The 27727-nt window shown below is 48.1% G+C and overlaps 3 protein-coding genes and 1 pseudogene across 6 annotated transcripts in view; 3 read left to right on the top strand and 1 right to left on the bottom strand.

Moving 5' to 3' along the window:
• The first annotated feature begins 55 nt into the window (after positions 1–55).
• AMT (aminomethyltransferase) lies at positions 56–5878 on the top strand. Of its 3 annotated transcripts, XM_002758345.6 has the most exons (9): positions 56–182; positions 272–439; positions 1122–1202; positions 2910–3041; positions 3446–3524; positions 3826–3971; positions 4082–4262; positions 4645–4800; positions 4896–5878. In XM_002758345.6, the coding sequence occupies exons 1-9, from the start codon at positions 93–95 to the stop codon at positions 5072–5074; spliced, it is 1212 nt and encodes a 403-aa protein (XP_002758391.3). In that variant the 5' UTR covers positions 56–92; the 3' UTR covers positions 5075–5878. The 3 variants fall into 3 exon arrangements, with proteins under 3 accessions (XP_002758391.3, XP_078206980.1, XP_008979885.3); XM_078350854.1 differs by lacking the exon at positions 272–439; XM_008981637.5 differs by lacking the exon at positions 2910–3041.
• On the top strand, positions 1720–2619 carry LOC103788241 (ubiquitin-ribosomal protein eL40 fusion protein pseudogene; annotated as a pseudogene). Its single transcript, XR_013527301.1, has one exon. The product of XR_013527301.1 is annotated as a ubiquitin-ribosomal protein eL40 fusion protein pseudogene (transcript).
• A 605-nt stretch (positions 5879–6483) lies between the features above and the next one.
• Positions 6484–10244, bottom strand: TCTA (T cell leukemia translocation altered). The gene is made up of 3 exons (XM_002758344.5): positions 10018–10244; positions 9548–9602; positions 6484–8144 (listed from the first exon to the last, which is right to left on the bottom strand). The coding sequence occupies exons 1-3, from the start codon at positions 10238–10240 to the stop codon at positions 8102–8104; spliced, it is 321 nt and encodes a 106-aa protein (XP_002758390.1). The 5' UTR covers positions 10241–10244; the 3' UTR covers positions 6484–8101.
• A 415-nt stretch (positions 10245–10659) lies between these two features.
• The window catches only part of RHOA (ras homolog family member A), a 45130-nt gene continuing 28062 nt past the window's right edge, over positions 10660–27727 (top strand). Inside the window, exon 1 of the mRNA XM_002758342.6 lies at positions 10660–10847. The gene's annotated coding sequence lies outside the window, so the exon portion shown is untranslated. The remainder of the gene's footprint in view (positions 10848–27727) is intronic.

The following is a 27727-nucleotide window of genomic DNA, read 5'->3' as shown; positions in this document are numbered from 1 at the left end:
GACCTGTCCAAGCAGAGGCCTGGACTACATCTCCCGGCGTGCCTGGCAGTGTGGTGGCCTCTGTGCGCCGTCTGTACTCGTTGCTGGCGACGATGCAGAGGGCTGTAAGTGTGGTGGCCCGTCTGGGCTTTCGCCTGCAGGCATTCTCCCCGGACTTGTGTCGTCCACTCAGTTTCGCACAGGTGGGATAGAGGGTGCTGATCTTGGAGGGTGGGGGAGGGAAGCGGCTGGGGGCTAGGGCCTTGGTGGCACTAAGCCCAGCCCCCTGCAGGACTTGCTCCGCAGGACACCGCTCTATGACTTCCACCTGGCCCACGGCGGGAAAATGGTGGTGTTCGCGGGTTGGAGTCTGCCAGTGCAGTACCGGGACAGTCACACTGACTCGCACCTACACACACGCCAGCACTGCTCGCTCTTTGATGTGTCTCATATGCTGCAGGTAAGTCAGGGGAGCATGCTGGCTGCCTCATCAGGCCTTCCTCCCCATTTACAGTGGTGCCCTCCTTGGGTTTGTTTGCTGGGAACTGGATCCCAAGGACAGCCCTCCCAGAAGAGCTAGAGGTCATGGGGGTGTCATGGATAGGTCAATGGCCCCAAGGAAATGAGCTCAGAGGGCCTCATCATCTCATCTTTCTTTCTTTTTTTTTTTTTAAAAGATGGGGTTTCACCATGATGGCCAGGCTGGTCTTGAACTCCTGACCTCAGGTGATCCACCCACCTCGGCCTCCCAAAGTGCTAGGATTACAAGTGTGAGCCACCACGCCCGGCCATCATTTCATCTTTCTAGCCTGCTCCCACTAAGTGGTGTGCCTTAATGTCTTGGGTTTTCCATGGGTAACACCCACTCTAATGTATTGGGCTGGGTATTGGTTTCAAAAGGGTTATTTCAGGAAGGTGTGAGGTCCTGTCCAGTTCCCTGGCAGTCCCCCTGCACAGGGTGACTGGGGGAGGTCAGGAAATCAGAAGGTGATCCTTTGCCACTTGTAGAACCAAAAGACTGGTTAGTCACTTTGGCTGGGCTGGACTGCACTGTGGATGGCAGGGAGGATGCATCCTTGCTTAGTGGACTTTTAGACTGTAGCTGTTGGCAATGGCCTGAGGCTTTCAATCTCTTTCCCCAGACCAAGATATGTGGTAGTGACCGGGTGAAGCTGATGGAGAGTCTAGTGGTTGGAGACATTGCAGAGCTAAGACCAAACCAGGTGGGCCCTTCTTTTATTTCTGCTCTATGAGTTTTCTTAGTCATGAGGTAGCAAATGGGCTGAGTCCCTACCTCAGGCTTAGGGGCACAGAGATGAGTCAAACATGGCTTCTCAGGCTTGCAGTCTTGGGGGACGAAATCCCTGAGTCATTTCCAGAGACCCAGCCATTTGTAGGGAGGTTAATATCCCAGCCTTACCACATTAGGCTAGGAAGCCAGAAACTAAGGTCAATATTCTGTTCTCTGACCATCCCTGCTGCCTAACCCTTCTTTATTCAAAGTGTGGTCCCTACCTAGCCAGGCACGGTGTCTCACGCCTGTGATCCCAGTACTTTGGGAAGCCAAGGCAGGTGGATCACCTGAGATCAGAAGTTTGAGACCAGCCTGGCCAACATGGTGAAACCCCGTTTCTACTAAAAATACAAAAATTATCCGGTGTGGTGGTGCGCACCTGTAGTCCCACCTACTCAGGAGGCTGAGGCAGGAGAATTGCTTGAACCCAGGGAGGCGGAGATTGCAGTGAGCTGAGATCGCACCACTGTACTCCAGCCTGAGTGACAGAGCAAGACTCTGTCTCAAAAAAAAAAAAAAAAAAAAAAGTGTGGTCTCTAAACCAGCAACCTTGGAGCTTGTTAGGAATATACTTTCAGGTACTGCTCCAGACCTGCTGAATCAGAGCCTTTATTTTAACAAGATCCCCAGGTGATTCATGTACCCTCAACCTCAGGCTCTTCATCCATCTAGAGGGGAGGCTAAGGCCAGTATTTTTGGGGCACTGCCATGGAGTACTTAGGAGAGCCTGGGATAATCAAGATGGCCTTTGAAGCTTTTGTCCTGTGGGTTGGCACATGGGCTGAGTTGTTCCAGGTTTGGGTAGGTGAAGCAGCAAGTCCTAGGTATTATAGATTAAGCATGAGATGGGGCTCTCAGTAGAATGGGGAGGGGGAGGCGGCCGAGTTGCAGATGCAGAGATGCAGATCTTTGTGAAGACCCTCATTAGCAAGACCATCACCCTTGAGGTCAAGCCCAATGACACCATTGAGAATGTCAAAGCCAAAATTCAAGACAAGGAGGGCTTCCCACCTGACCAGCAGCATCTGATATTCGCCGGCAAACAGCTGGAGGATGGCTGCATGCTCTCAGACTACAACATCCAGAAAGAGTCCACCCTGCACCTGGTGCTGTGCCTGCGAGGTGGCATTACTGAGCCTTCCCTCCGCCAGCTTGCCCAGAAATACAACTGTGACAAGATGATCTGCGGCAGCTGCTATGCTCGCCTGCACCCTGATGCCGTCAACTGCTGCAAGAAGTGTGGCCACACCAACAACCTGTGTCCCAAGAAGAAGGTCAAATAAGCCTCTTCCTTCCTGGAAGGGCAACCTCCTGCCCAGGCCTCATGGCCCTGGAGCCTCAACAAATTGTCCCTTTGGTTGACTGGAAAAAATAAAAAAAGAGTAGGGAGGGGTGCAGAGGTCTTACCAGATCAGTAAAGTACCTACCCCAAGGTGGGGAGGGGATGAAAACTTACTTGGTGCACGAGGATCAAAGACCGTGGACTTGGACCCAGTCTTGCACTTTGCACACCCTGAGTCCTTCACATTAGGGTTCATAACCTTGTAGTAGCTAAGTGGGTCCAGGGGTGTGTCTGGCTCACCCTTGGCCTTGGCCTTCTGCACGTGGAGGCCAAAATGCTCCACTTTGGTCCTAGGGGACACTGTCGCTGTTTACCAATGAGGCTGGAGGCATCTTAGATGACTTGATTGTAACCAATACTTCTGAGGGGCACCTGTATGTGGTATCCAATGCTGGCTGCTGGGAGAAAGATTTGGCCCTCATGCAGGTACACCCTCTCTGTGTTCCAGGCACCTTGTCTTCCTTGTTCATACAGCAGCATCCTTGTTGTCCAGGACAGGGTTGGTTCAGACAAGGGGCCTGGAAAATGGCTTTTTGAGTGAATGAATAGCTATGAGACTTCAGAGCAGGCCCTCTCTGGAGCATGCCAGAGTTTGGTGGTGGGGGATTACTGGGGATGGGGAAGGGGGCCCTGGCACCTCTGGTGAGGGTGTGAGGTGGCAGACCAGGGCTTGGGTGACCTTGTAAGATGGGAATCAGCCCAATACCTTTTTTTTTCCCCCTTCCTTCTCCTTTCCACTATCTTACTACTGTCCAGCTCTGCAGTGTCCAGCCCATGGTAGGTGCTCAGTAAGTGGCTCCAGATGCTCATGTGGTGTTTCTGTCTTTTAGGACAAGGTCAGGGAGCTTCAGAACCAGGGCAGAGATGTGGGCCTGGAGGTGCTGGATAATGCCCTGCTAGCTCTGCAAGGTGAGAGGGCTGGGCTGAGGTTGGAGCCAGCCTTTGCCTTCCTGGTTTCATTGACTGCTTAGCACAGAGGCCATACCAAGGAGGTATAGAAAGTGTGATATTTGTGTGCCATAATTTTAAGTTTGCTATCTTGCCCTCCTCCTACCTACCACAAGGCTTCATGGGCTAGGGACAAGGCCATCTTTTCCCACTTGTAGAGTAAGACTTGCTCAGAGCTTGTTCTGGTCCCTGAATAAGGCTTTAGTCCAGCTTTGAGGGGTGCCGGGACCTGGATACTTGGTCACTGGCTCCCTGGGCCCAGGCCCCACTGCAGCCCAGGTGCTACAGGCCGGTGTGGCAGATGACCTGAGGAAACTGCCCTTCATGACCAGTGCTGTGATGGAGGTGTTTGGTGTGTCTGGCTGCCGTGTGACCCGCTGTGGCTACACAGGAGAGGACGGTGTGGAGGTGTGTCAAGAAGTGGGTGTAGGAGGCAGTACAGGGCACGAGATGGGGGTGAGGGTTAGGGGGTGTGCGGTACAGGGAGCGTCTCATCTGCCCTCTGGTGTTCCATACAGATCTCGGTCCCAGCAGCGGGGGCAGTTCACCTGGCAACAGCTCTTCTGCAAGACCCAGAGGTGAAGCTGGCAGGGTTGGCCGCCAGGGATAGCCTGCGCCTGGAGGCAGGCCTCTGCCTGTATGGGAATGACATTGATGAACACACTACACCTGTGGAGGGCAGCCTCAGTTGGACACTGGGTGAGCTGGGCCAGCACTTAAAGGTTGGGGTTCTGGAAGCTGGGGTGACCCTTAATAAGACTAGCCAGCCCATGACTCCTCCTAAGGTTGTGTAACCTTGAGCAAGCGACTCAGCCTTCCTGAGCCTCCTTTCCCTGAAGGTGCCACTGTGGCTTTGTCCATTAGAAACTGCAGATGCTCAGCAGGTGGGCAGTATGGCCTTTAGAGGGTAAGAGGTGGTTGGTTGGCTGACTCGCGGCAGTGCAGGGGAGGAATAGAGCTTGGAGTACCCCAAGCAAAGGGGTCGTGACACTAGATGGGTGTTACTTGAAGTCCTCATAAGGGCCTCCGGTGGCCAGAGCTTCTATGTGCTGCAGCTCATGTTTCATGTGTCATTCTCCAGGGAAGCGCCGCCGAGCTGCTATGGACTTCCCTGGAGCCAAGGTCATTGTTCCCCAGCTGAAGGGCAAGGTGCAGCGGAGGCGTGTGGGCTTGATGTGTGAGGGGGCCCCAATGCGGGCACACAGTCCCATCCTGAACATGGAGGGTACCATGATTGGTAGGTGGACCAGGGAAGCTGGGAAGCCCTGTCTCTTCTCCAGGAGGGTAGGGGCACTTGCAGGATAGTGCTGATGCATGGCTTATGCTTGACAGGTACTGTGACCAGTGGCTGCCCCTCACCCTCTCTGAAGAAGAATGTAGCGATGGGTTACGTGCCCTGCGAGTACAGTCGTCCAGGGACAAAGCTGATGGTAGAGGTGCGGCGAAAGCAGCAGATGGCTGTGGTCAGCAAGATGCCCTTTGTGCCCACGAACTATTATACCCTTAAATGAGGATGGCTCAGGGTGGGGCTGTCCCCTCCAGGAATCCTGCCTTGGAGGGCATCCTACAAGGGGTTAGTCAAGACGCTGAGGCAGAACTCACTAGGGTTGGGCAGCTAAGATGGAGGCTGATTCTAATTGTCTGGTTGAGGGGCCATACCACCTATTCTCCCCACCTAACTCATGCCACTCCAGCTTCCTTCAGGACCCTGCTTCTGAGTGATGGACCAGCTCACACAATGTCTTGTTTTAGTCCATGATCCCACTGACCTATTCTTACCTGCTGGAGGGTAATAAGAAGCTTTGGTTCTGCCATCTCTCCCACCCTGCCAGGTGCTGGCTGTGGAGCAAAGGCTCACCTTTGTGGAGGATAAAACCTGCCCAACCTACCTCACCATGGTTTTTCACATTGCAAAGGGTAGTAACATGGGCAGTGTGGACTTAGGCTATCCTCTCCAGTTTGCTTTCCATAAATGCAAATTGTCCCTACTGCCAGTCAGAAATAATTGCTGACTCATAGTAGGGCTGCTGTGCCTGTGTGTAAACTTGGGGATGGTTGAGGGAACACTGATTTACTCCCACATTTCCAAGTTGGTCTAGTTTGCTGCCCAGTAGCAAACCATGGCAGGCTCACCACCTGTTCTGAGCTCCAGGGCTGGTGAGCTTCCTCCTGGACTTGCCTTACCCTGGGCTGACCTTTGCCCCAGTATCCATTAATGGACTCCACTGAATCCTGAAAGAAAAATTAAACTTCCTTCTGCACTGGCATGGATGAGAAAAAAAAAAAAAAAAATTAAACTTCCTTTTTACTTGCCAGTCTCTGGCTTCATTGTTCTTTGTTCACGGGGTTCATGAAATGCCAACCCAATGCCTGCTTTCTTGGCTTTCAAGACAAGCTTAGAATAGGTTCCCCTTGAAAGGGGCCAGTCTCCGGGCGCAGTGGCTCACGCCTGTAATCCCAGCACTTTGGGAGGCCAAGGCGGGTGGATCATGAGGTCAAGAGATCCAGACCATCCTGGTCAACAAGGTGAAACCCCGTCTCTACTAAAAATATAAAAATTAGCTGGGCATGGTGGTACACGCCTGTAGTCCCAGCTACTCAGGAGGCTGAGGCAGAATTGCCTGAACCCAGGAGGCAGAGGTTACAGTGAGCCGAGATCCAGCCATTGCACTCCAGTCTGCCTAACAAGAGCGAAAGTCCGTCTCAAAAAAAAAAAAAAGAAAGGGGCCAGTCTATGAATGGAGATACCGCCCCTGTTGGGCACCCCATCACTGCTCCTCCAGGAAGCTGGCATCACCTCTCCCCTCCCTGCAAGTTCTTGCATCTGGGTACCAAGGGGGAAGAGCCTCCAGGATGTTCCCTCTCTCACTGCCCCTGTGCATATACACCCTTGTTATGTCTGAATAACCACAACAAACAATGCGCTTCCGGGTTTAATAAGCCACATCCTCACTTGAGCCTGGGGTGAAATGTGACACTCTGATTCTGTGTTGTAGTATTAGAGGGTGGGCCTGGGGCTGTGAAGACCATCATCCTCAGTATAGCCGCAACTCCAGTGCACCTCTACCACAAAGATGGCTTAGGCAAATGCAGCCAGATGGAAGTGTGACATCCAACAGAGGGGAAGTAGGCAGGAGTCACTAAAGTGGCTGGTGGCCCAGCAGATGGAGGCAGAAGTATGGCCATCAGGGAAGGAGGCAGGTCCAGGGTTACAGTGCTTTCAGGTACTGGTGTTTCTATAGGGGCATTTGTCACCCACACCTTTGGAAAGTCCCCTGGCCTTTTGTGACATGGCAGGACTGCCTGGTTCATGAAGGTAAAGATGCTAGTAGGGAAGAGCTGAGCCTGTGAGGTGGTTTGTACCAGGTCTAGATGGGAAATGATGAGGCTGCAGGCTATGATAGGGCCACTGTGCACTAACTGCTTGGTACCATCCTATGTGGGAACAACGTACAGACTCAAGTTCCCATAGGCACTTAAGCATTAGGGGGTAGGAGGCCACTCCCGGCGTTCAGCTGTGCTCCTTCAGGCACCCAGCTTACCCCCAAAAAAGACTGAGAGGAACATGAATAGGACAGTTGGCAGATGACAATCTCCTTAGCCTGGCTCATAGGAGAAGTCTGGTTGGGCCAGGGATGTGGGTGTTTTGTGCCTCCATCTGGATGGTGCCTGTAGGGACACCACCACACTGCCTTATACCTGAATGGCCAGCTAAGTAATCACAGAGCTTAAGGTCTGGCTCAGGTCAGGATTCCCTGGCTCATTGCCAACAAAGCAAAATGAGATTCAGAAAACTCAGGGCTTAGGAGAAAACAGACCTGCCTTACAAACCCCAGAGCTGGTTAACCTCCGGCTTCCTCTCAGGAATTATTTTTTTTTTGACACGGAGTCTTTCTCTGTCATCCAGGCTGGAGTATAATGGCACAATGATATTGTCTCACTGCAACCTCTGCCTCCCAGGTTCAAGCAATTCTCCTGCCTCAGCCTCCGGAGTAGGTGGGATTACAGTTGTCTGCCACCATGCCTGGCTAATTTTTGTATTTTTAGTAGAGATGGGGTTTCAACATGTTGGTTAGGCTGGTCTTGAACTCATGACCTTATGATCTGCCTGCCTTGGCCTCCCAAAGTGTTGAGATTACAGGTGTGAGCCACTGCACCCAGCCAACTCAGGAAAAGTTTTTATGGGGTTATATTTCAGGGGGATGTGAAGAGGGACAGAAAAAGAAACTCAAGACAAAAGAACTATTGGCCTTCCCAACTCAGAGGCTTCCTGAGTTGTCACCCCTGAGAGAGGAGGAACACAATTTCTCTACTTAAGGCACCCAGAAAAGGTACAGGCAAACTCTTCACTTGCCCAGTGCCTGGGCAAGGGAGCAAGGCCAAGGGGCAGAGGAGGCTCAGCCCCACAGGCACTGGGGTACTCCCTGCTACCAACCCTGAACCCCTGGCAGTTGTCCCTGGGGTCTGGTAAGCAGCAGAACTCAGTGTAGAAGCCAGCAGACCCAGTGATGTCCTTGGAGACCCTCTGCTGCCTTCTCTTATTCTCTGTGGGTTTTGAGAGGTTCATTTGCTGCCATTTCCCTGAAAGTGATAGAGAGCGGGGGGGTTATTCCATGGGAAGAACAGTAGCTGAAATTGGCTCTCCCAAACTCCTTGGGGGCTAAGCTTGGCTCAGTAAGGTCACATAACAATCTAGACCTCTCTGCTGATCTCCCACAGCCCACCTGGGGCCTAGCACCTTCTCCCTGCAGACCTATTCTTCCTCCTGGTTCTCCATGTTAGTATGGCATTGCCATCCTCTAGTTTTTTTTTATTCTTTTCATTTATTTTTATTATTACTCTTTTTCTTTTTTTGAGACGGAGTTTCATTCTTGTTGCCCAGGCTGGAGTGCAGTGGTGAGATCTCAGCTCACTGCAGCCTCCACCTCCTGGGTTCAAGCAATTATTCTGCCTCAGCCTCCCAAGTAGCTGGGATTACAGGCACCCACCAACACACCCAGCTAAATTTTATATTTTTAGTAGAGACAGGTTTTGCCATATTGGCCAGGCTGGTCTTAAACTCCAGACTTCAGGTGATCTACCCTTCTCAGTCTCTCCAAAGTGCTGGGATTACAGGCGTGAACCACCAGACCCAGCCTCTTCTCTAAAACAGAAACCTGGGCAGTGGCAGCCTTTCTATCTGACCTTTAGCCCTCACTCTTGGACCTCTTTATCTGCTTGCCACGAAGTAGGCAGTTATAAAGGCAAATTAGATCAGACCACACCTTGCTGAGTTAGTCTTTCAATTGCTCCCAGGGTCCAACAAGCTCTCACGTTCAAGCTCCAGCATCACAGTCTCATCTATTCTTCTAATATGTCACCCTTATCCTTCCCTTTTAGCCTTGCTCTATCCATTCCCTTTGCCTGGTATACTTCGTCACCCTGTGGCCTTTGATCTCAGCTTAGGTGTCTTTCTTGGGAGAAGCCCTGACCACCCTTGCCCCATGCACTGCTGCCCTCCCCTAATAAATTCCTGGCTCCCCCTGAGCAGGGCCTGGGTTGTCTTTGTTCTCTGGGCCTAGTGTGGCCCCCACCATGATAGGAGCCCAGAGATTATCTACATGAATGCCCTGATTAGTGAGGCCATGTTTTGTAGAAGAGGAGGCTGACCCTGATGAGGTCAATGTACTAAGGACAGAGATTCCTGCCTTCCCAACTGAGGGGATTGTATGGAGTGGAATCCAACAAACCTGCCATTTCATCTCTTTGAAATTATGACAGTACCACCACCCATCCTACAGGCTGCTGAACAGCATGCTGATGGACTGTCCAGATCCTGGTGTCATCCAAACTTGAAGCCTGAGCTCTGTGTGCAGACTTGAAGCTTGCTGCAAAGGCCATTAAGCTGGTGGGTTTATAGCCTGAGAACTCCCCTATCTGTCACCAGGACAGGATAGTCCTTGGAACGCCAAGCATGGGGGTGCAGTATGGACAGATTTACTCACCACGAAGGGAAATGCGTGGAGCCATCAGGCGTGGATCCATTCTGACCACCCAGACCTGGAGGCAAAAACACATCCAGGGCTGCAGCAGGCTGGGGTGGGGATCTGAGCAGGCATCAGCCCAGGTCAGGTTAGAGGCCACTGGTATTGTTTGGTGGAGTCTGGTGAGGGTCCTAAGGGACTAATGGTATTGTCAGGTGAGAATTCCGAGCAATAGATACAATGCGATCGGTGGACTGGTGGGGATTCTGGCGTAAAATGCTATGGTGGCAGGAGTCAGGGTACAACGTTAGGTTCTCCCATCGAAGTACCCTGCTTAGCTTCCGAGGTCAAATACATTCAGGGTAGTAAGGCCGTGAACCAATGCTAAAATCTCATGAGCCTCTTGCAGGATAGTGGGGAACCCAATGGTACAGTTCAGAGAGGGTAGCGGCGGGGGCAGCCAGCCCACGGAGGTTCGTAGGGAGCCTCACCTGGACGGTGATACAATCCGGTCACCGTATTCCCGTAGAACCCCCACGCCAGCTGGATGCCCAGGAGACTTAACACCAACCACAGCAGCAAAAACTTGAAGAGGGTCACGCGCATGTCCTGTGCCTCCCACTCCCGCAAGAACTCGCTGCCCAGAGCGCCCAGCGCGCCCAGCACCGTGGCCGGCAGAGCCTGCAAGGCCTGCCCAGACCAGGGTTCCGCCATGACTGGCCCACGCCCCACCTGGGGTACTGTCACCGTAGTCCCCAAGACGCAGGCGTGCGGTCTTCCAGGGCCCGGCCCGTCAGTGCGCACGCGCAAATTCAGGCAGGGAGGGGACTACTTCGCATGCGTGAAGAGTTGGCAGTTTGAGGCGGAGTATTAAAACGGCGCAGGCGCACCTAGACCCACCCAGCTTGCTTAAGGGTTGAGCGACTCCGGGAGTATAAAATAGCAACCAGGTCTTTTATAGCCCCAGAGTTCCCGTGATGCCCCACGCGGCTGCAATGATTGGTTAAGCGTTTTGCTTTTAGGGCGTGGATGCGCTCCTGAGCAATCGTGGATGAGCTGTGAGTGCGCGCGCGTGCGCGGGGCCGCGAACGGGGCCGGCTCGAGCCCGCTGGGCACTCGGGGACGCGCACGTCGTTCCCCGCCCTCCCGCCGCCGCCCGCCCTCGCTCTCTCGCGCTCCCCTCCCGCTGCCCGCGGTCCTCCGTCGGTTCCCTCGTTAGTCTACGGTCTCGTCTTCAGCTGCTCGTCTTCGTCTCCGAGCTTGCGACTCGCGGACCGGCGTCCCCGGCGCAAAAAGGCTGGACTCGGATTCGTTGCCTGAGGTGAGCAGAAGGGTTCCCTCCAGGCGCCGCGGCGCCCCAGGCCGGCCTGCCCAGCACTCTTCCGGCCCTCAGGCCGCCGCCCCGCCGCGGCCGCGCCCCACCGGCTGCTTCTGGCCCAGCCACCCCTGGCCCCTGACCCTTGACCTGACTCCCAGCCCCGGCCCCGCGCCCCAAAGCGGCGACCCCGCCCGCGCAGTCCCCGGAAGCGCGCCCCGTAGTCTCCAGTGCCCCTTCCCCCGCCCGGCCTGGCCTGGTGGAGCCCAAGCCGCCCGCCCGCCCTCGGTCCCCGGCGCTTCCTCTCCCGGCAGTGCCGGGCAGGGCGGGGGCTCTAGGCCGGGCCCCGCGACCGCGCAGTGTGGCCGGTCGCTGAAAGCGCGCGTGGCTGTTGGAGTTGAAATGGGAAAGAAACTCTTTACAACTCCATTTGCCTTTTGCATTTAACGAAAAAACGTGAATCACCGTTTTATATTGATTGAGATTCAGTTATACTTTGGGTAGGTTTTCTTTTAATGCAGACTTCTTGAAGACTGTGTAAGTAAAAGATTGTATTGAAAGCTTAGGGATCTTGTCTATCACCCGAACTCACCCGAACTCGCCTGAAAGCTTTGGGGTATGTGTTGAGTGGAAAAGCGGTTATTTTCCAGTTGGAAAAAAAAAAAACCTGTAAATGATTGAAGCGATGTTGCATGAAAATAGATGCAGTATGCTTAGTCTAAGTCATTGTATTGATTAGGAATCACCTAAACATTTGTATCTTACTGATTGGTCTACAGTTACAGGTCGTCTTCATTGAATGGCACTATTTACATCCAAATTGATTTGTTCACAAACCATGTTTAATAGTTTACGGTGAAAAATTAGAATCCTTTTTACCTCAGAGTTGGTTATACTTGTGTTTTTTAATAGTTCTAATTTTAAATTTACTTCTGTTGACTTGTTTGGTTCTTTTTGTCTCGAAGAAAGTCTTTTAAAATAAACGTTTCTTGCAGGTGTGTAAGCCGATTATGTTTGATTTTGCCTTTCTGAAGGAGAAAAAATTGAAAAACCAAAAAACTTCCCTAATTTCAAATGTTGTATGTAGTGGGAATTTTTCAGCCACTTGGTGTCATCCACCCAGATGTGTAATGTGTACCACGTGGATGATTGTCACCTCAGATGTGGCTAGACTGTCGGAGATACTGTTTTGAGCAATTGGCACAAGTGACATTGGACTGAAAAAAGGCTAGTTTTTAATGGTAAAGAATGACTTCTTGAAGGATCTCTGGATAACTTATCTTAATTGGTTCCATCTACTTTTGTGGAGCACTACTGGCTCTTGGAGACATTAAATATATAAGATGCACCCTGGTTTGAGTTAAAGTCTAGCGCTAGACTTATTTTATTCATTTATTTAAAGACGGGGTTTCACCATGTTGGTCAGGCTGGTCTTGAACTCCCGACCTCAGGTAATCTGCCCTCCTTGGCCTCCAAAGTGCTTGGATTACAGGCGTGAGCCACCACGCCCGGCCCTAGCGCTAGACTTATGCTCTCTGATCTCATAAAAATCTGTGTTGGAGGGAAGAAGAGAGTAGGAATACTTTGTAGTTCTTGAATTTTAGATCGAAGAGGAATCTTTCAGGACTGGGTGTCCAGCAAATGGTGTCAGACCCCATTCACAGATGAGCAAAGTGAGTCCCAGAGACTTAAGTAAATTTCCCAAGATTATGTACCTAGTCAGGAGCAGACCACAACTGTCTTCTCATTTAAGGTATTATTTTCCATTTACTCCCAATCAGTTGGCCTGCAGAGTCAGCTGAAAATCAGGACTTCCAGCTTATTCCAGTGTTTCTTCTTTTTTTTTTTTGAGACGGAGTTTTGCTCTTGTTAACCAAGGCTGGAGTGCAATGGTGCGATCTCGGCTCACCGCAACCTCCGCCTCCTGGGTTCAGGCAATTCTCCTGCCTCAGCCTCCTGAGTAGCTGGGATTACAGGCACGCGCCACCGTGCCCAGCTAATTTTTTGTATTTTTAGAGATGGGGTTTCACCATGTTGACCAGGATGGTCTCAATCTCTTGACCTCATGATCCACCCGCCTCGGCCTCCCAAAGTGCTGGGATTACAGGCTTCAGCCACTGCACCCGGCCCAGCGTTTCTTCTTTTATACCTTGTTGATGGTGAATAGTTCTGAAAATTCAGAACTGTAAGAAATTCTATTCTGTTCAAATTCAGAACTGTAAGTAAAAGACTGTATTGAAAGCTTAGGGGTCTGATGTACGGCCATACCACCCTGAACCCGCTGGAGCCCGTCTGAAAGCTTTGGAGTCTGTAGTGAATGGAATAGGGGTATTTTCCAGTTGGGGAAAAACAAAACTATAATGAATAGAATCTGAAAAATTCATTTGCCAAACAAATTTCAGTTCATTAGCTTTCTTTCACAGCGTTCTCCCCTTGTTGAGTGGATGGTCCTGCCTTCAACTGCGGGAGCTAGATGAATGTACAAAGGTCCCTGGCTTGCCTAATCATGGCTTTATTAAGTGTTTGGATTTTTTTTTTTTTTTTGAGACAGAGTTTCACTGTTGTTACCCAGACTGGAGTGCAATGGCACGATCTGGGCTCACCGCAACCTCCGCCTCCTGGGTTCAAGCAATTCTCCTGCCTCAGCCTCCCGAGTAGCTGGGATTACAGGCGTGCACCACCATGCCCAGCTAATTTTTGTATTTTTAGTAGAGATGGGGTTTCACCTTGTTGACCAGGATGGTCTTGATCTCTTGACCTTGTGATCCACCCGCCTCGGCCTCCCAAAGTGCTGGGATTATAGGCATGAGCCACCACACCCGGCCATGTTTGGATTTTTTTAAGGGACCAACTTTTAGAGCAAGGCCCACACTTCACTGCTTCAAAACCAAGATATTTAGGTCAGGCTAAGATACATATATATATTTGCTCAGGACATGCTGGAAAGGCTAAGATAGTTTTAGGTAACTGTTGATTTGGGGTACTGCATATATCAAGTAAACAGTTCCCTCTGCACATGTATGTGGTGGTGGTGGAGTATTTTCATAGTCTTGATTTCTTTCCATTTGTCAGTTAACTCCTTTTAAAGGTTTATTCTGGTCGTGTGGGGGTGTAAGTTATTAGGAGAGTAAAAACAGGTAGTTCTTCAAGTGTTTCTTGTCCGTGGGGTAGTAGAGTCCACGCAGTGACTAGAGAAGGTGCTAGTTTGTGTCGTCGTAATTGTCTTAGAGAGCTGAGAGATTTACGTCAACTCTGTGAGAAGAAAGACTGATAGTTCAGCTTCTAAGAGCTAATTTGAGCCTGCTGGCCTTCTGTAGATAGCACCTTGGGTTTAATTGCATTATGGTTACTAGTGATTATGATAAATCGTACATAGTCACCAGATTTTTTTTCTTTTTATTATTATAAACATTTTTTTTTTAAAGACGGGGTTTTGCCGTATTGGTCAGGCTGGTCTCAAACTCCTGACTTCACATGATCTCTTTGGCCTCCCGGAATGTTGGGATTTCAAGTGTGAGCCACTGCAGCCTGCCAGAAGAAAGATTATTATTAATGTAAATTCTAGGGAAATATGGGCATTCTCTTGTCCAGTGATTTTGAGACCTTTGTATTACTCCAGAACTTTTCTCTGTACTTACTTTTCCTACTTGTCCATAAGATAGTTCTCTAACTTCCTGTCTGTTTTCTAAGCAACATACTCTTTCTTAGATGAAGATGTATTTTCAAACTTCTCCCCTGCTTAACCTTTAAAGAGATGAACTCACTGTATTATATACATACTTCTCTTACTCTGAACCATTCCCATCTTATCACTACTTTTCTTTCTTTTTTTTTTCTTTTAGAGATGGGGTCTCGCTATGTTGCCCAGGCTGGAGTGCGGTGGCTGTTCACAGGCACGATCCCACTGCTGATCAGCACAGGAGTTTTGACCTGCTGTGTTTCTGACCTGGGCCAATTCGCCCCTCTTTAGACAACCTGGTGGTCCCCCGCTCCTGGGAGGTCACCATATTGATGCCTAACTTAGTGTGGACACCTGATCGGCATAGTGCACTACAGCCCAGAACTCCTGGACTCAAGCGATCCTCCCACCTCAGCCTCCCGAGTAGCTGGGACTACAGGCTCACGCCAATGCACCTGGCCTTACTCCTACTTTTTTTCGAGACAGAGTTTTGCTCTTGTTGCCTAGGCTGCCTAGGCTGGAGTAATGTGGCAACCTCCCAGGTTTAAGCAATTCTTCTGCCTCAGTCTCCCGAGTAACTGGGATTACAGGTCCCTGCCACCACACCCAGCTAATTTTTGTGGTTTTAGTAGAGACAGCGGTTCACCAGGTTGCCCAGGCTGGTCTCGAACTCCTGACTTCAGGTGATCCACCCACCTCCATCTCCCAAAGTGCTGGGATTATAGGCGTGAGCCACTGTGCCTGGCCAGGCCTTTTCTTTATTTTTTTAATTGAGTAGGCTGATCATCTTACAGTTTACTGTCTGCACTGTGGATGTGTCAACATGAGTCAAAGAATGAGGATCAAGCCAGGTGTGGTGGCTCAGGCCTGTAATACCAGCACTTTGGGAGGCCTAGGCAGGTGGAGCACTTGAGGTCAGGAGTTGGAGACCAGCCTGGACAACCTGGTGAAACCCTGTCTCTACAGGTGTGCCTGTAGTCCCAGTTACTCGAGAGGCTGAGGCAGGAGAATCGCTTGAACCCAGGAGTTGGAGGTTGCAGTGAGCTGAGATCATGCCATTGCACTCCAGCGTGGGCAACAGCCAGTGAGACTCCATCTCAAAAAAAGGAAAAAATGAGGATCAGGGCAATCCTTTCTCTTACCAGAAAGGTCAGCAGTAATACTAGCTTGGTAGGGAGCAGTGTAAACAACAGGTGCAATGTCTATGCAGGGACTGGGCAGATAGGTAATTTTTTTTTTTTTTTTTTTGGAGATGGGTTCTTGCTCTGTTGCCCAGGCTGGAGTGCAGTGGAGCCATCTCAGCTCACTGAATCATCCACCTTCCAGGTTCAAGTGATTCTCCTACCCTAGCCTCCCAAGTGGCTGGGACTATAGGCGTGTGCTACCACACCTGGCTAATTTTTGTATTTTTGATAAAGATGGGGTTTCTCCATGTTGGTCAGGTTGGTTCGAACTTTGGACCTCAGGTGATCCACCCACTTCGGCCTCCCAAAGTGCTGGGATTACAGGGGTCAGTTACCACACCCAGCCCAGATATTTAATTTTTTAATTATTTTGAGACAGGGTCTCGGTTGCCTAGGCTGAAGCACTGTGGCATGCTTATGGCTCACTGCAGCCTCAACCTCCTGGGCTCCAGTGATTTTCCCACTTCAGCCTCCTGATTAGCTGGGAACACAGCGCGTGCTACCATGCCCAGCTGGTTATTATTATTATCATTATTTTTTTTGAGACGGAGTTTCGCTGTTGTTACCCAGACTGGAGTGCAATGGCACGATCTCGGCTCACCGCGACCTCCGCCTGCTGGGTTCAAGCAATTCTCCTGCCTCAGCCTCCCGAGTAGCTGGGACTACAGGCGCGTACCACCATGCCCAGCTAATTTTTCTATTTTTAGTAGAGATGGGGTTTCACCTTGTTGACCAGGATGGTCTCCATCTCTTGATCCACTGCAACCGCGCCCAGCCTTTTTTTTTTTTTTTTTTTTTAAGATAAAGGTGGGGTTTCACATGATGGCCAGGCTGGTCTTGAACTCCTGACCTCAGGTGATCCAGCCATCTCGCCTCCCAAAGTGCTAGAATTATAGGTGTGAGCCACTGAGCCTGGCCTGTTTGTTTGTTTGTTTGTTTGTTTGTTTGTTTGTTTGTTTGTTTTTAATGAGATGGGGTTTCACCATGTTGGTCAGGCTGGTCTACAATGGGCTCAATCTCTTGACCTCATGATTCGCCCACCTCAGCCTCCTGAAGTGCTGGGATTACAGGGGTGAGCCACTGAGCCCAGCCTTCTCCCTACCCCCCGACGGATTCTAGCTCTGTTGCCCAGGCTGGAATGCAGTGGCATGATCTTGGCTCACGGCAATGTCCACCTCCCAGGTTCAAGTGATTCTCCTGCGTCAGCCTCCCAAGTAGCTGGGATTACAAGTGCCTGCCACCACACCCAGCTAACTTTGTATTTTTAGTCGAAATGGGGTTTCCCTATGTTGGCCAGGCTGGTCTCGAACTCCTGACCTCGGGTGATACACCCGCTTCAACCTCTCAAAGTGCTGGGATTACAGGTGTGAGCCACAGCTCCTGGCTCTATTTATTCATTCATTTATTTTTGAGACATTCTCACTCTTGTCGCCTAGTCTGGAGTACAATGGCATGATCTTGCTCACTGCAAGCTCTGCCTCCTGGTTCAAGTGATTATTCTGCCTCAGCCTCCCAGGTAGCTGGGATTACAGGCACCTGCCGCCACACCCAGCTAATTTTTGCATTTTTAATAGAGATGGGGTTTCACCTTGTTGGTCAGGCTGGTCTTGAATTCCTGACCTCAGGCAGTCCACCCATCTTGGCCTCCCAAAATGCTAGAATTACAGGCATGAGCCACTGCGCTTGGCCTAATTTATTTATTTTTTATAGAGGTGAGGTTTTGCCATGTCATCCAGGCTGGTCTTCAACTCCTGAGCTCAGTTCTCAGAAAGTGTTGGGATTGCAGGTATGAGCCACTGCATCTGACCTAGTTTTTTTGTTTTAAGAAATATGTATACTTGGTAAAGGTAAAATCCTGCAATAAGGTTTACAATAAGCACATGTAAATTCTTAGCCAGCTCCCTGGGGGCTACCTAATGGTTCATTCTTCTCTGTCAGTCTTGCCAGATGAGCACTGTCTTAGGGGAGACGTAAATTGAAAATTAGACCAAACAAAGTTAAATTCTGATTCTCTGTATCCATTGAAGGTTAACCTTATGATATTTATAATATTAACTTAACAATATCATAATTAACAATTAAAATATTAATTGGAATATATTTTATAATAACCTTGTAATATTTATTTTTTTGTGTGTGTGCCGTGACTTGATCAGGGTAGCCAAATGATCGCAGTACAGGTTGAGCATGTGAGATGCTTCAAAATCCTTTTTGGGTGCTGACATGGCATTCAAAGGAAATGCCTAGTGGAGCATTTTAGGCTTAGAATTTTTGGATTTGGGATACTGAACCAGTAAGTATAATGCAGATATTCCAAAGTCTGAAGAAATTCTGAAGTCTGAAACGCTTCCAGGCCCAAGCATTTTGAATAAGCAGTAGTCAACCTATACCAGGCTCAAGTTCGTTATGGACAGATGGATGGATGATAGTTTGGCTCTTTCACCAGGAATTTCCCATGCAGCCAGTAAACAAAATAAACAGCTTTATGTTTTCAGCTTCCTTATTTTTAAATTTTTTTATATTTTTTGAGACAGAGTTTTGCTCTTGTTATCCAGGCTGGAGTGCAGTGACATTATCTTTGCTCATTGCAACCGCTGCCTTCTGGGTTCAAGTGATTCTCCTGCCTCAGCCTCCTGAGTGGCTGCAATTGCAGGCGCCCATCACCACGCCTGGCTAATTTTGTATTTTTGTAGAGACGGGGTTTTGCCATGTTGGCTAGGCTGATCTCAAACTCCTGATCTCAGGTGATCCGCCTGACTTGGCCTCCCAAAGTGCTAGAATTGCAGGTGTGAGCCACTGCACCTGGCTCTGTTTCCCAAATGTTTAATGGTGTTTCCTCTGTGAGATGCACAGTCCTGGGTATGGGTCAACTTGGAGTTGATAGATAGGATAGGTTTCTACTAATTGGCACTGAAACAGTTTTGGGGTTTTATTTATTTTTAATTTTTTTTTCCCGTTTTGAGACAGTGTCTCACTCTGTTGCTCAGGCTGGAGTACAGTGGTGCCATCTTGTCTGAGTGTAACCTCTGACTCCTGAGTTTAACTGATTCTCTCACTGCAGCATCCGAAATAGCTTGGATTACAGGTGTGAGCTGCCACGCCTTGCTAAGTTTTGTATTTTTAGTAGAGATGGGGTTTCGCCATGTTGGTCAGGCTGGTCTTGAACTCCTGGCCTCAAGTGATTCACCTGCCTCAGCCTCCTAAAGTTCTAGGATTACAGGCATGAGCCACTGCACCTGGCCGAATTCTTGACCTACTAAAATATCCTAAGGGTTAGCCTCACCAGTATGGTGCACAGCTGATTGACTATGATGCGCAGTCAATATATTGTGAAACGATTTTCTTTTTAAAATCTTTGTGCCACAAATTGGTTATATAGTGTTTCTTTGCTTCTAGAAATTTGTTTTTTCAACAGTTTATTTGAGCCCACCACTGTGTGCTTGTGCCTGTGCTTGTCCGACAATGGTGAATAAGACGGATATGTTTCTTATATTAATGGAGTTTGGCAAGTAGAAACTTTGTAGGGAAATTATGTGTCCTTATTTTAGACAAATCTGCAAGTCTGATTGGTCAGTAGCACAGTTCACAGCAGTTTAGAAAAATGCATGCTGCTGGGTGTGGTGGCTCACACCTGTAATCCTTTCACTTTGGGAGGCCAAGGCAGGCAGATCACAAGGTCAGGAGTTTGAGACCAGCTTGACCAACATGGTGAAACCCTGTCTCTACTAAGAAAAAACTACAACAAAAAAGAAAAATACATGCTTGGGTGAGAAGGTGGCATATGTGGCCTGTGTATAAGAACGTAGGAAGGCTGGGCGTGGCGGCTCACGCCTGTAATCCCAGCATTTTGGGAGGCCGAGGTGGGGGGGGGGAAATCACCTGAGGTCAGGAGTTCGAGACCAGCCTGACCAACATGGAGAAACTCTGTCTCTACTAAAAATATTTTAAATATTAGCTGGGCATGGTGGTGTATGCCTATAATCCCAGCTACTTGGGAGGCTGAGGTGGGAGAATGACTTGAACCTGGGAGGCGGAGGTTGTGTTGACTTGAACCTGGGAGGTGGAGGTTGCGGTGAGCCGAGATCACGCCATTGCACTGCAGCCTGGGCAACAAGAGCGAAACTCTGTCTCAAAAAAAAAAGAACGGTAGGAGATGGGCGGGGCTGAGTGGCTCACACCTGTAATTCCCACACTTTGGGAGGCTGAGGCGGGCAGATCACCCGAGGTCAGTAGTTTGAGACCAGCCTAGCCAACATGGCAAAATCCTGTCTTCACCAAAAATACAAAAAAAAAATTAGCTTACTATCTTAGATTTGTCTTAAGAGAAAAAAAAATTAGTGGGGGTGTTGTGGCAGGTGCCTGTAATCCTAGCTACTCAGGAGGCTGAAGAAGGAAAGTTGCTTGAATCCAGGAGGTGGAAGTTGCAGTAAGCCGAGATTGCACCACTGTACTCCAGCCTGGGAAACGAGAGCAAAACTCTGTCTCAAGAAAAAGAAATTATAGTAAAACCCAAAGCATATAATCACCCTCAGCCAAAACAATAAAACATCCTAAAATTTGGACTCTTAAACCATGATTTCTTCTTCCTTTTCTTTTTTTTTTTTTTTTTTTAATGAGTAGTTGGAATTACAGGCATGTGCTACCACGCCCAGCTACTTTTTATATTTTTAGTGGAGACGGCGTTTCACCATGTTGGTCAGGCTGGTCTTGAACTCCTGATCTCAGTAGCTCTGCCTGCCGCAGCCTCCCAAAGTGTTAGGATTACAGACATGAGCCACCATGTGGTTGGGTTTTACTATGATTTCTTAAGTCAGTTTCTTGGGATTTATAGTTATTTCCTTATCTGCAGTATGACACTTTGTACCTAAACTTCAACCAAAATATTTTTTGTACTGCTTACGTTGACACTACTCCCTCTCACAGAAACTAACATCAACAAAACCCACGTTTGGGATGAAGATTTTATGTATACCAGTCTCATAATTTCTCATAATGAAATTCACAGGATTTTTTTCCTTTTTGGAGATGGAGTCTCCGTTGTGCAGACTGGAGTGCAGTGGGGTGATAATCTGCTCATTGCAATCTCCTTCTCCTGGTTTCAAGTGATTCTTCTGCCTCAGCTTCCCAAGTAGCTGGGACAACAGGCACGTGCTACCACACCTGGCTGATTTTTGTATTTTTAGTAGAGAAGGGGTTTTGTTGGCCAGGCGGTATTGAGATGTTTAGTCTCCAAAAGACTAGACATTTGCATTTATTTAGTATTTTTATTATTATTTATTATTACTATATTTTTAGACAGGGTCTCGCTCTGTCGCCAGGCTAGAGTACAGTGGTGTGATCTCGGCTCACTGCAACCTCCGCCTCCTGGGTTCAAGTGATTCTTCTACCTCAGACTCTGGCATAGCTGGGTCTATAGGTACATGCCACCATGCCTAGCTAATTTTTGTATTTTTGGTAGGGATGGGGCTTCACCATGTTGGCCAGGATGGTCTCGATCTCCTGACCTCATGATCCGCCTGTCTTGGCCTCCCAAAGTGCTGGGATTACAGGCGTGAGCCACCAAGCCCGGCCATTTTTTATTTTTTGAGACAGAGTCTTGCTCTTTTGTCCAGGCTGGAATGCAGTGGTGTGATGTCATCTTACTGCAGCCTCCAACTTCTGGGTTCAAGTGATTCTCCTGCCTCAGCCTCCCCAATGGCTGGGATTACAGTGCACATCACCATGCTAATTTTTTTTTTTTAGTAGAGATGGGGTTTCAGGGTATTGGCCTGACTGGTCTTGAACTCCTGACCTAATGATTCCTCCTGCCTTGGCCTCCCAAAGTGCTGGGATTACAGGCATGAGGCACTGCTCCTGGCCTAACGTATATTTTTTTTGTGAGTCTTGCTCTGTTGCCCAGGCTGGAGTGCGGTGGTGCAATATCGGCTCACTGCGACCTCCACCTCCACGGTTCAAGTGATTCTCCTGCCTCAGCCTCCCGAGTAGCTGGGATTACAGGCATGCGCCACCACACCTGGCTAATTTTTGTATTTTTTGTAGAGATGGAGTTTCACCATGTTGGTCAGGCTGGTCTCGAACTTCTGACCTCATGTGATCTGCCTGTATAGGCCTTCCAAAGTGAAGAGATTATAGGCATGAGCCACTGCACCCAGCCAACATTTGCTTTTGTAATAGCCATCTGTGGCTCATGCTTGTAATCCCAGCACTTTGGGAGGCCAATTCCAGTGGATCATGTGAAGTCAGGAATTTGAGACTAGCCATGGCCAACTGGGTGAATCCCCATCTCTACAAAAAATACAAAAATTAACTGGGCGTGGTGTCACGTGCCTATAATCCCAGCTACTGGGGAGACTGAGACAGGAGAATTGCTTGAACCCAGGAGGCAGAGGCCGAAGTGAGCTGAAATTGCGCCACTGCACTCCATCCTGGGCAACAGAGCAAGACTCCGTCCAAAAAAAAAAAAAAAAAAAAAGTCATCTGTACAGTACTGATTTATAATAACTTATTTGGGAAAAGAATTAGAAAACATTAAGTTTCAACTGGATTATATAATTGAGGCATATGGATATAACAAGGTAAGTGTTAGGAATGGAGTAACTTCTAATCTGTTGGGTCCTCTGTGTTTATCTGTCATTTTAAATGTCATTTATTTTGTCATTCTCATTTACTATTGAGCCCCCGGAAAGTGAGAGTATCTTTTGAATTTTCTGTTTGGTGTCAAAAGTGTCTAGTATTTTATGTTTTCTTTTTTTTTTATACTTCTGTAATAAAATTCCTCTTGGCAGGTATTTTATGTTTTTAAAGTAACAAATGCAGGCCAGGCCCAGTGGCTCATGCCTGTAATCCCATCTCTTAGGGAGGTCAAGGCCCGCAGATCACTTGAGGCCAGGAGTTTGAGAACAGCTTGGCCAACATGGTAAGATCCCGTCTCTACAAAAAAATACAAAAATTAGCTCAGCCTGGTGGCGTGCACCTGTAGTCCCAGCTACTCAGGAGGCTAAGGCAGGAGAATCGCTTGAACCCAGGAGGCTGAGGTTGCAGTGAGCTGAGATTGTGCCACTGCACTCCGGCCTGGGTGATAGAGTGAGACCTTGGCTCAAAAAACAAGTAAGTAAATAAATAAAATAAATGAAAATAAAGTGACAGATGCAGTACAAATGTTAAAATTAAGGTATGTCCAGAGCTATGCTGTATAGATTCTTTCTTGGGTGATTGAGAAATGATAGAAAGCTTGCTGTAATCATCACTGTTTCTTTTGCAGAATTTGATCTTTGTAGAATCATGAGGTAAAATTATAATTATCTTAAGTATGTTGAATTAGTCATTTTTTTAAGACAGAGTTTTGCTCATGTTGCCCAGGCTGGAGTGCAGTGGCATCATCCTGGCTGACCTCAACCTCTGTCTCCTGGGCTCCAGTGATTCTCCTTCCTCAGCCTCCCGAGAGGCTGGGATTACAGGCACCCGTCACCATGCCCAGCTAATTTTTGTATTTTTATTAGAGGTAGAGTTTCACCATGTTGGCCAGGCTGGTCTCAAACTCTTGACCCAGGTGATCTGCCCTTCTCATCCTCCCAAAGTGTTTGGATTACAGGCATGAGCCATTGACCGGCCCAGTTGAATTATATCTACTTATTTCTTGGCTTGAGAACTGTTTTGTGTCTGCTTATAATGATTGTTTGGCTGATAAATGTCTTTATAATGCATTCGTTGTAACCTGCTAGCACCACCTCAGACTTCTTTTGTGCTTTATTATATCCCAAAAGTAAGGTGAAAATTGTGGAGAGGCATATTTGCTATGAGTGTAAGAAAATAAGTATTTTTAAATGCATGGTTTATAATAAGTTATCAAAATTATTCAGCTAATTTAAGTTGTATTTTATTTATTTTTTTTTTTTGAGGGTTGATGCACTTTATTTTTCTTGTATATAAAAAACCCTATGTTGTAGCCACAGGTGGAGCCTGGGTCCTCTGCATGGAGACTCTGGTGTGGGTCTTGATAAGGTGGTCAGTGAATTCCTGATAGGGAGACTTGGTAAATACAGTCTCTTTCTAGAGGTCAGGGGTCAGGTAGCTGTAAGTTTTAGAGATGGCATCAAAGGTTGCCTTGGCTGTACAGCAAAAGAACCCCAGAAGGGTCAGTGGTATGTTTGAGGCAAGTCCCCCAACCCAAAAACTGTTGCACTCCTAGGAACAGAGAGGCCATTCCGGGCAGGTCTGTTGTGCATTATTTATTTATTTAGTTTTTAGAATCAGATTCTTGCTCTGTCACTCAGCCTGGAGTGCAGTGGCACCATCATAGCTCACTACATCCAACTCTTGGGCTCAAGTGATTCTCCGCTTTCAGCCTCATAAGTAGTTGGGACTACAGGCATACACCACTGCACCTGGCTATTTATTTGTTTTTTGAGACAGGATCTCACTCTGACACCCAGGTTGGAGTGCAGTGGTACAGCTCACTGCAGCCTTGACTTCCTGGGCTCAGGTGATTATTCTACCTCAACCTCCCCATTAGCTAGGGCTACAGGTGCAAGCCACCATGTTCAGTTGGCTAATTTTTGTATTATTTTCTAGAGGCAGGGTTTAGCCATGTTGCCCAGGCTAGTCTCAAACTCTTGGGCTCAAGTGATCCATCCACCTTGTCCTCCAGAAGTGCTGGAATTATAGATACAAGCCACCTTGCCGGGCTGTTTTCATATCTTTTTTTAAGAGATGGGGTCTCACTATATTGCCCAGACTGGTGTCCAACTCCCAAAGTCCTGCAATTGCGGGTGTGAGCCATCGCATCTGGTCTGGAGTTTTACATACTGTTTGTTGTTACTTGTAGATCTTATTTGTAAAGAAGTAACTTCCTTCTTGAATGATGAGATTTAAGGCCAATTCAGAAGTAACTTAGGGGAAGTAAATTTGAAGGCTAGTGTCTAATAGTAATTTGAAGTTTTGAAAGTTTCCTTTCAAAAAGGTAGAAAATTAATTCTTTCATATACCATCTCCCCACTCCACCTTTTTGGTAACAGTCTTGCTCTGTTATCCAGGCTGGAGTGCAGTGGCATGATCATAGCTCACTGCAGCCTTGAACTTCTGGGCTCAACTCCACCTACCTCAGCCTCCTGAGTAGCTAGGACTACAGACACATGGCACCAAGTCCTGATACAGCTTTCTCTATACCAGAACAAAGTATTAAGTGATTCAAGCTCACACAGGCATGAAACTCAGCACCAAATAGATGAAGTGCTATAGGAGTTAAGGGCTGAAGAAGAATTTGTAGTGAAGTAGCTAGGGAGCCATGGAGGCCTCTGCTGGTGAGGATGTAACTCTTGGCCTTAAATGAGGTAGAGAGGAATGTTGTGAGTGGTAGGAATCAGCCCATAGCCTGAACACAGATAATCTTGTTTTATCTCCTTATAGGAAACAGGAGGTGGGGGTTGGCCAGTTTTGGTTAGACTAGGGAAGATGGCGGAGAGGGGGGGCAGTATGCTTCTGTAGTTCCTGGAGATCAGATCCCAAGATTGATTTTTGCATATATATTGCTTTATTTCTTAACCCCTTCATGTTATCTATATGTGTTTTTCCAAGTCCATATATTTAAAAATTTAACTTGTTCAAAAACATAATAGTATCACTTGGTAAATTCAAACAGTGCAAAAGAATATATGGCCCCTAGAGGTGCCTGCTGTGTTTCTTGTGGGCCAGTGCTTATAATCCCAACACTTTGGGCAGCTGAGGTGAGCCCAGGAGTTCCAGGCTGCAATGAGTCATGATCACTCCACTGGTGAGACCCTTTCTGGGGAAAAACAATTTTTTCTGTGTATTATACTAGAGACAGTCTGTGCATATACGAGTGTTTATTGTTCCTCAGTGAATATTTATTGTGTACCTCTATCAGGTACATCCTGCCATTACACAGTGGTATAATAGCATATTACATACTTGGCATCTCACCCTTTTCATTTAATAATGTTATCTCGCCGGGTGCGGTGATTCAAGCCTGTAATCCCAGCACTTTGGGAGGCCAAGGCGGGTGGATCACGAGGTCAAGAGATGGAGACCGTCCTGGTCAACATGGTGAAACCCCATCTCTACTAAAAATACAAAAAATCAGCTGGGCATGGTGGTGCGTACCTGTAATCCCAGCTACTCAGGAGGCTGAGGCAGGAGAATTGCCTGAACCCAGGAGGCGGAGGTTTCAGTGAGCAGAGATCGCGCCATTCGCGCCATTGCCCTCCAGCCTGGGTAACAAGAGCGAAACTCCATTTCAGAAAAAAAAAAAAAAAAAAAAATCTTGTCTCAGATCATTACGGGATGATCTCTGAGACAAGATTTTTTTTTTTTTTTTTTTTTTTTTTAGACGGAGTCTTGCTTTCTCATGCAGGCTGGAGTGCAGTGGCCCAGTCTTGGCTAACTGCAACCTCTGCCTCCTGAGGCATCAATTCTTCTGCCTCAGTCTCCCAAATAATTGGGATTACAGGCATGTGCTACCAGTATTAAATCCTTTTAATACTTAGACAGCAAAATTCTTTGTTCGTTTTTTTCTTCTTTTTTTTGAGACAGTCTCTCTCTCTTGCCCTGGAGTGCAGTGGCACAAACTCGGCTTACTGCAGACTCCACCTCCCAGGTTCAAGTGGTTCTCTGCTTCAGCTTCCTGAGTAGCTGGGATTACAGGTGTCCCCCATGATGCTTAGCTAATTTTTTTGTATTTTTAATAGAGATGGGGTTTCACCAGGTCAGCCAGGCTGGCCTTGAACTCCTGACCTCAGGTGATCCACCCACCTCGGCCTCCCAAAGTGCTAGGATTACAGGCGTAAGCCACCATGCTCGGCCTGACAGCAAAATTCTTTAAGCCCCCACTGGGGCTTAAAATCTATTGATACCACTACCCTTTCACTGCCCGTCACCTTCAGTTTATTAATGTAATTACTGCCTTTTATATATTCTCAACTCCCTGTCCTCTCTCTTAATTTATCTTACCTGGCAAAATCTCAGCCCTGGTTTAAATCTTACTTTTTTTAATTTTTGAGACAGAGTCTCAGCTGTTGTTACCCAGACTGGAGTGCAATGGCATGATCTCGGCTCACCGCAACCTCCGCCTCCTGGGTTCAAGCAATTCTCTTGCCTCAGCCTCCTGAGTAGCTGGGACTACAGGCACGCACCACCATGCCCAGCTAATTTTTGTATTTTTAGTAGAGACAGGGTTTCACCTTGTTGACCAGGATGGTCTCGATCTCTTGACCTCATATCCACCCGCCTCAGCCTCCCAAAGTGCTGGGATTATAGGCATGAGCCACTGTGCCCGGCCACTTTTTTTTTTTTTTTTTTTTTAAAGATACAGTCTTGCTCTGTCACCCAGGCTGCAGTGTAGTTGTGCAATCTCAAGGCTTACTGCAACTTCCGCCTCCTGGATTCAAGCTATTCTTGTGCCGAGGCCTCCCTAGTAGCTGGGACCACAGGAGCGCACCACCATGTCTGGCTAATTTAGTAGAGATGGGGTTTCACCATGTTGGCCAGGCTGGTCTCAAACTCCTCACCTCAATCTGCCCACCTTGGCCTTCCAAAGTGCTGGGACTACAGGCATAAGCTACCTCACCAAGCCTAAATCCTACTCTTTACCTATTATTATGTGCTTATGACCAAATTTAGTGAAAGAAGAAATGCACTGACTTGTCTCATTTTGAACTCGTCTGACCCTGACCTCAAAGATGGCTACTTTTAGCACTGCCTAGCAGTCCCACTGAGATTCCTTAGTTCATTTATTCTCTTGCCTTTAAGGTTAATATAGCACCATCTCCTTTAGTTAAAACCTCCTGTTCCCTTTCCTTGCCTGTATCAACTGTTGTGATCTTGCTTCTTACTTAATTGAAAAAAATGGAAGTAATAATAAGAGTCTATCTCTGTATCTATTGACATAGCTCCATTTGTTTGTTGTGGTCTGCCTCTTCCTCTATTCCTGTGGATCGGTCCCTTGGGAGTCCATTGTTCTACCTATGGTCAGCCCTTCCACTTGGCAAGCTAAATCTCATTCCCCTGTA

This window comes from Callithrix jacchus, chromosome 15 (assembly GCF_049354715.1).
Source record: "Callithrix jacchus isolate 240 chromosome 15, calJac240_pri, whole genome shotgun sequence".
Classification (NCBI taxonomy): Eukaryota; Metazoa; Chordata; class Mammalia; order Primates; family Cebidae; genus Callithrix; species Callithrix jacchus.
The sequence above is the reverse complement of the archived record's forward strand: the minus strand, read 5'-3'. Positions and strand labels throughout refer to the sequence as shown.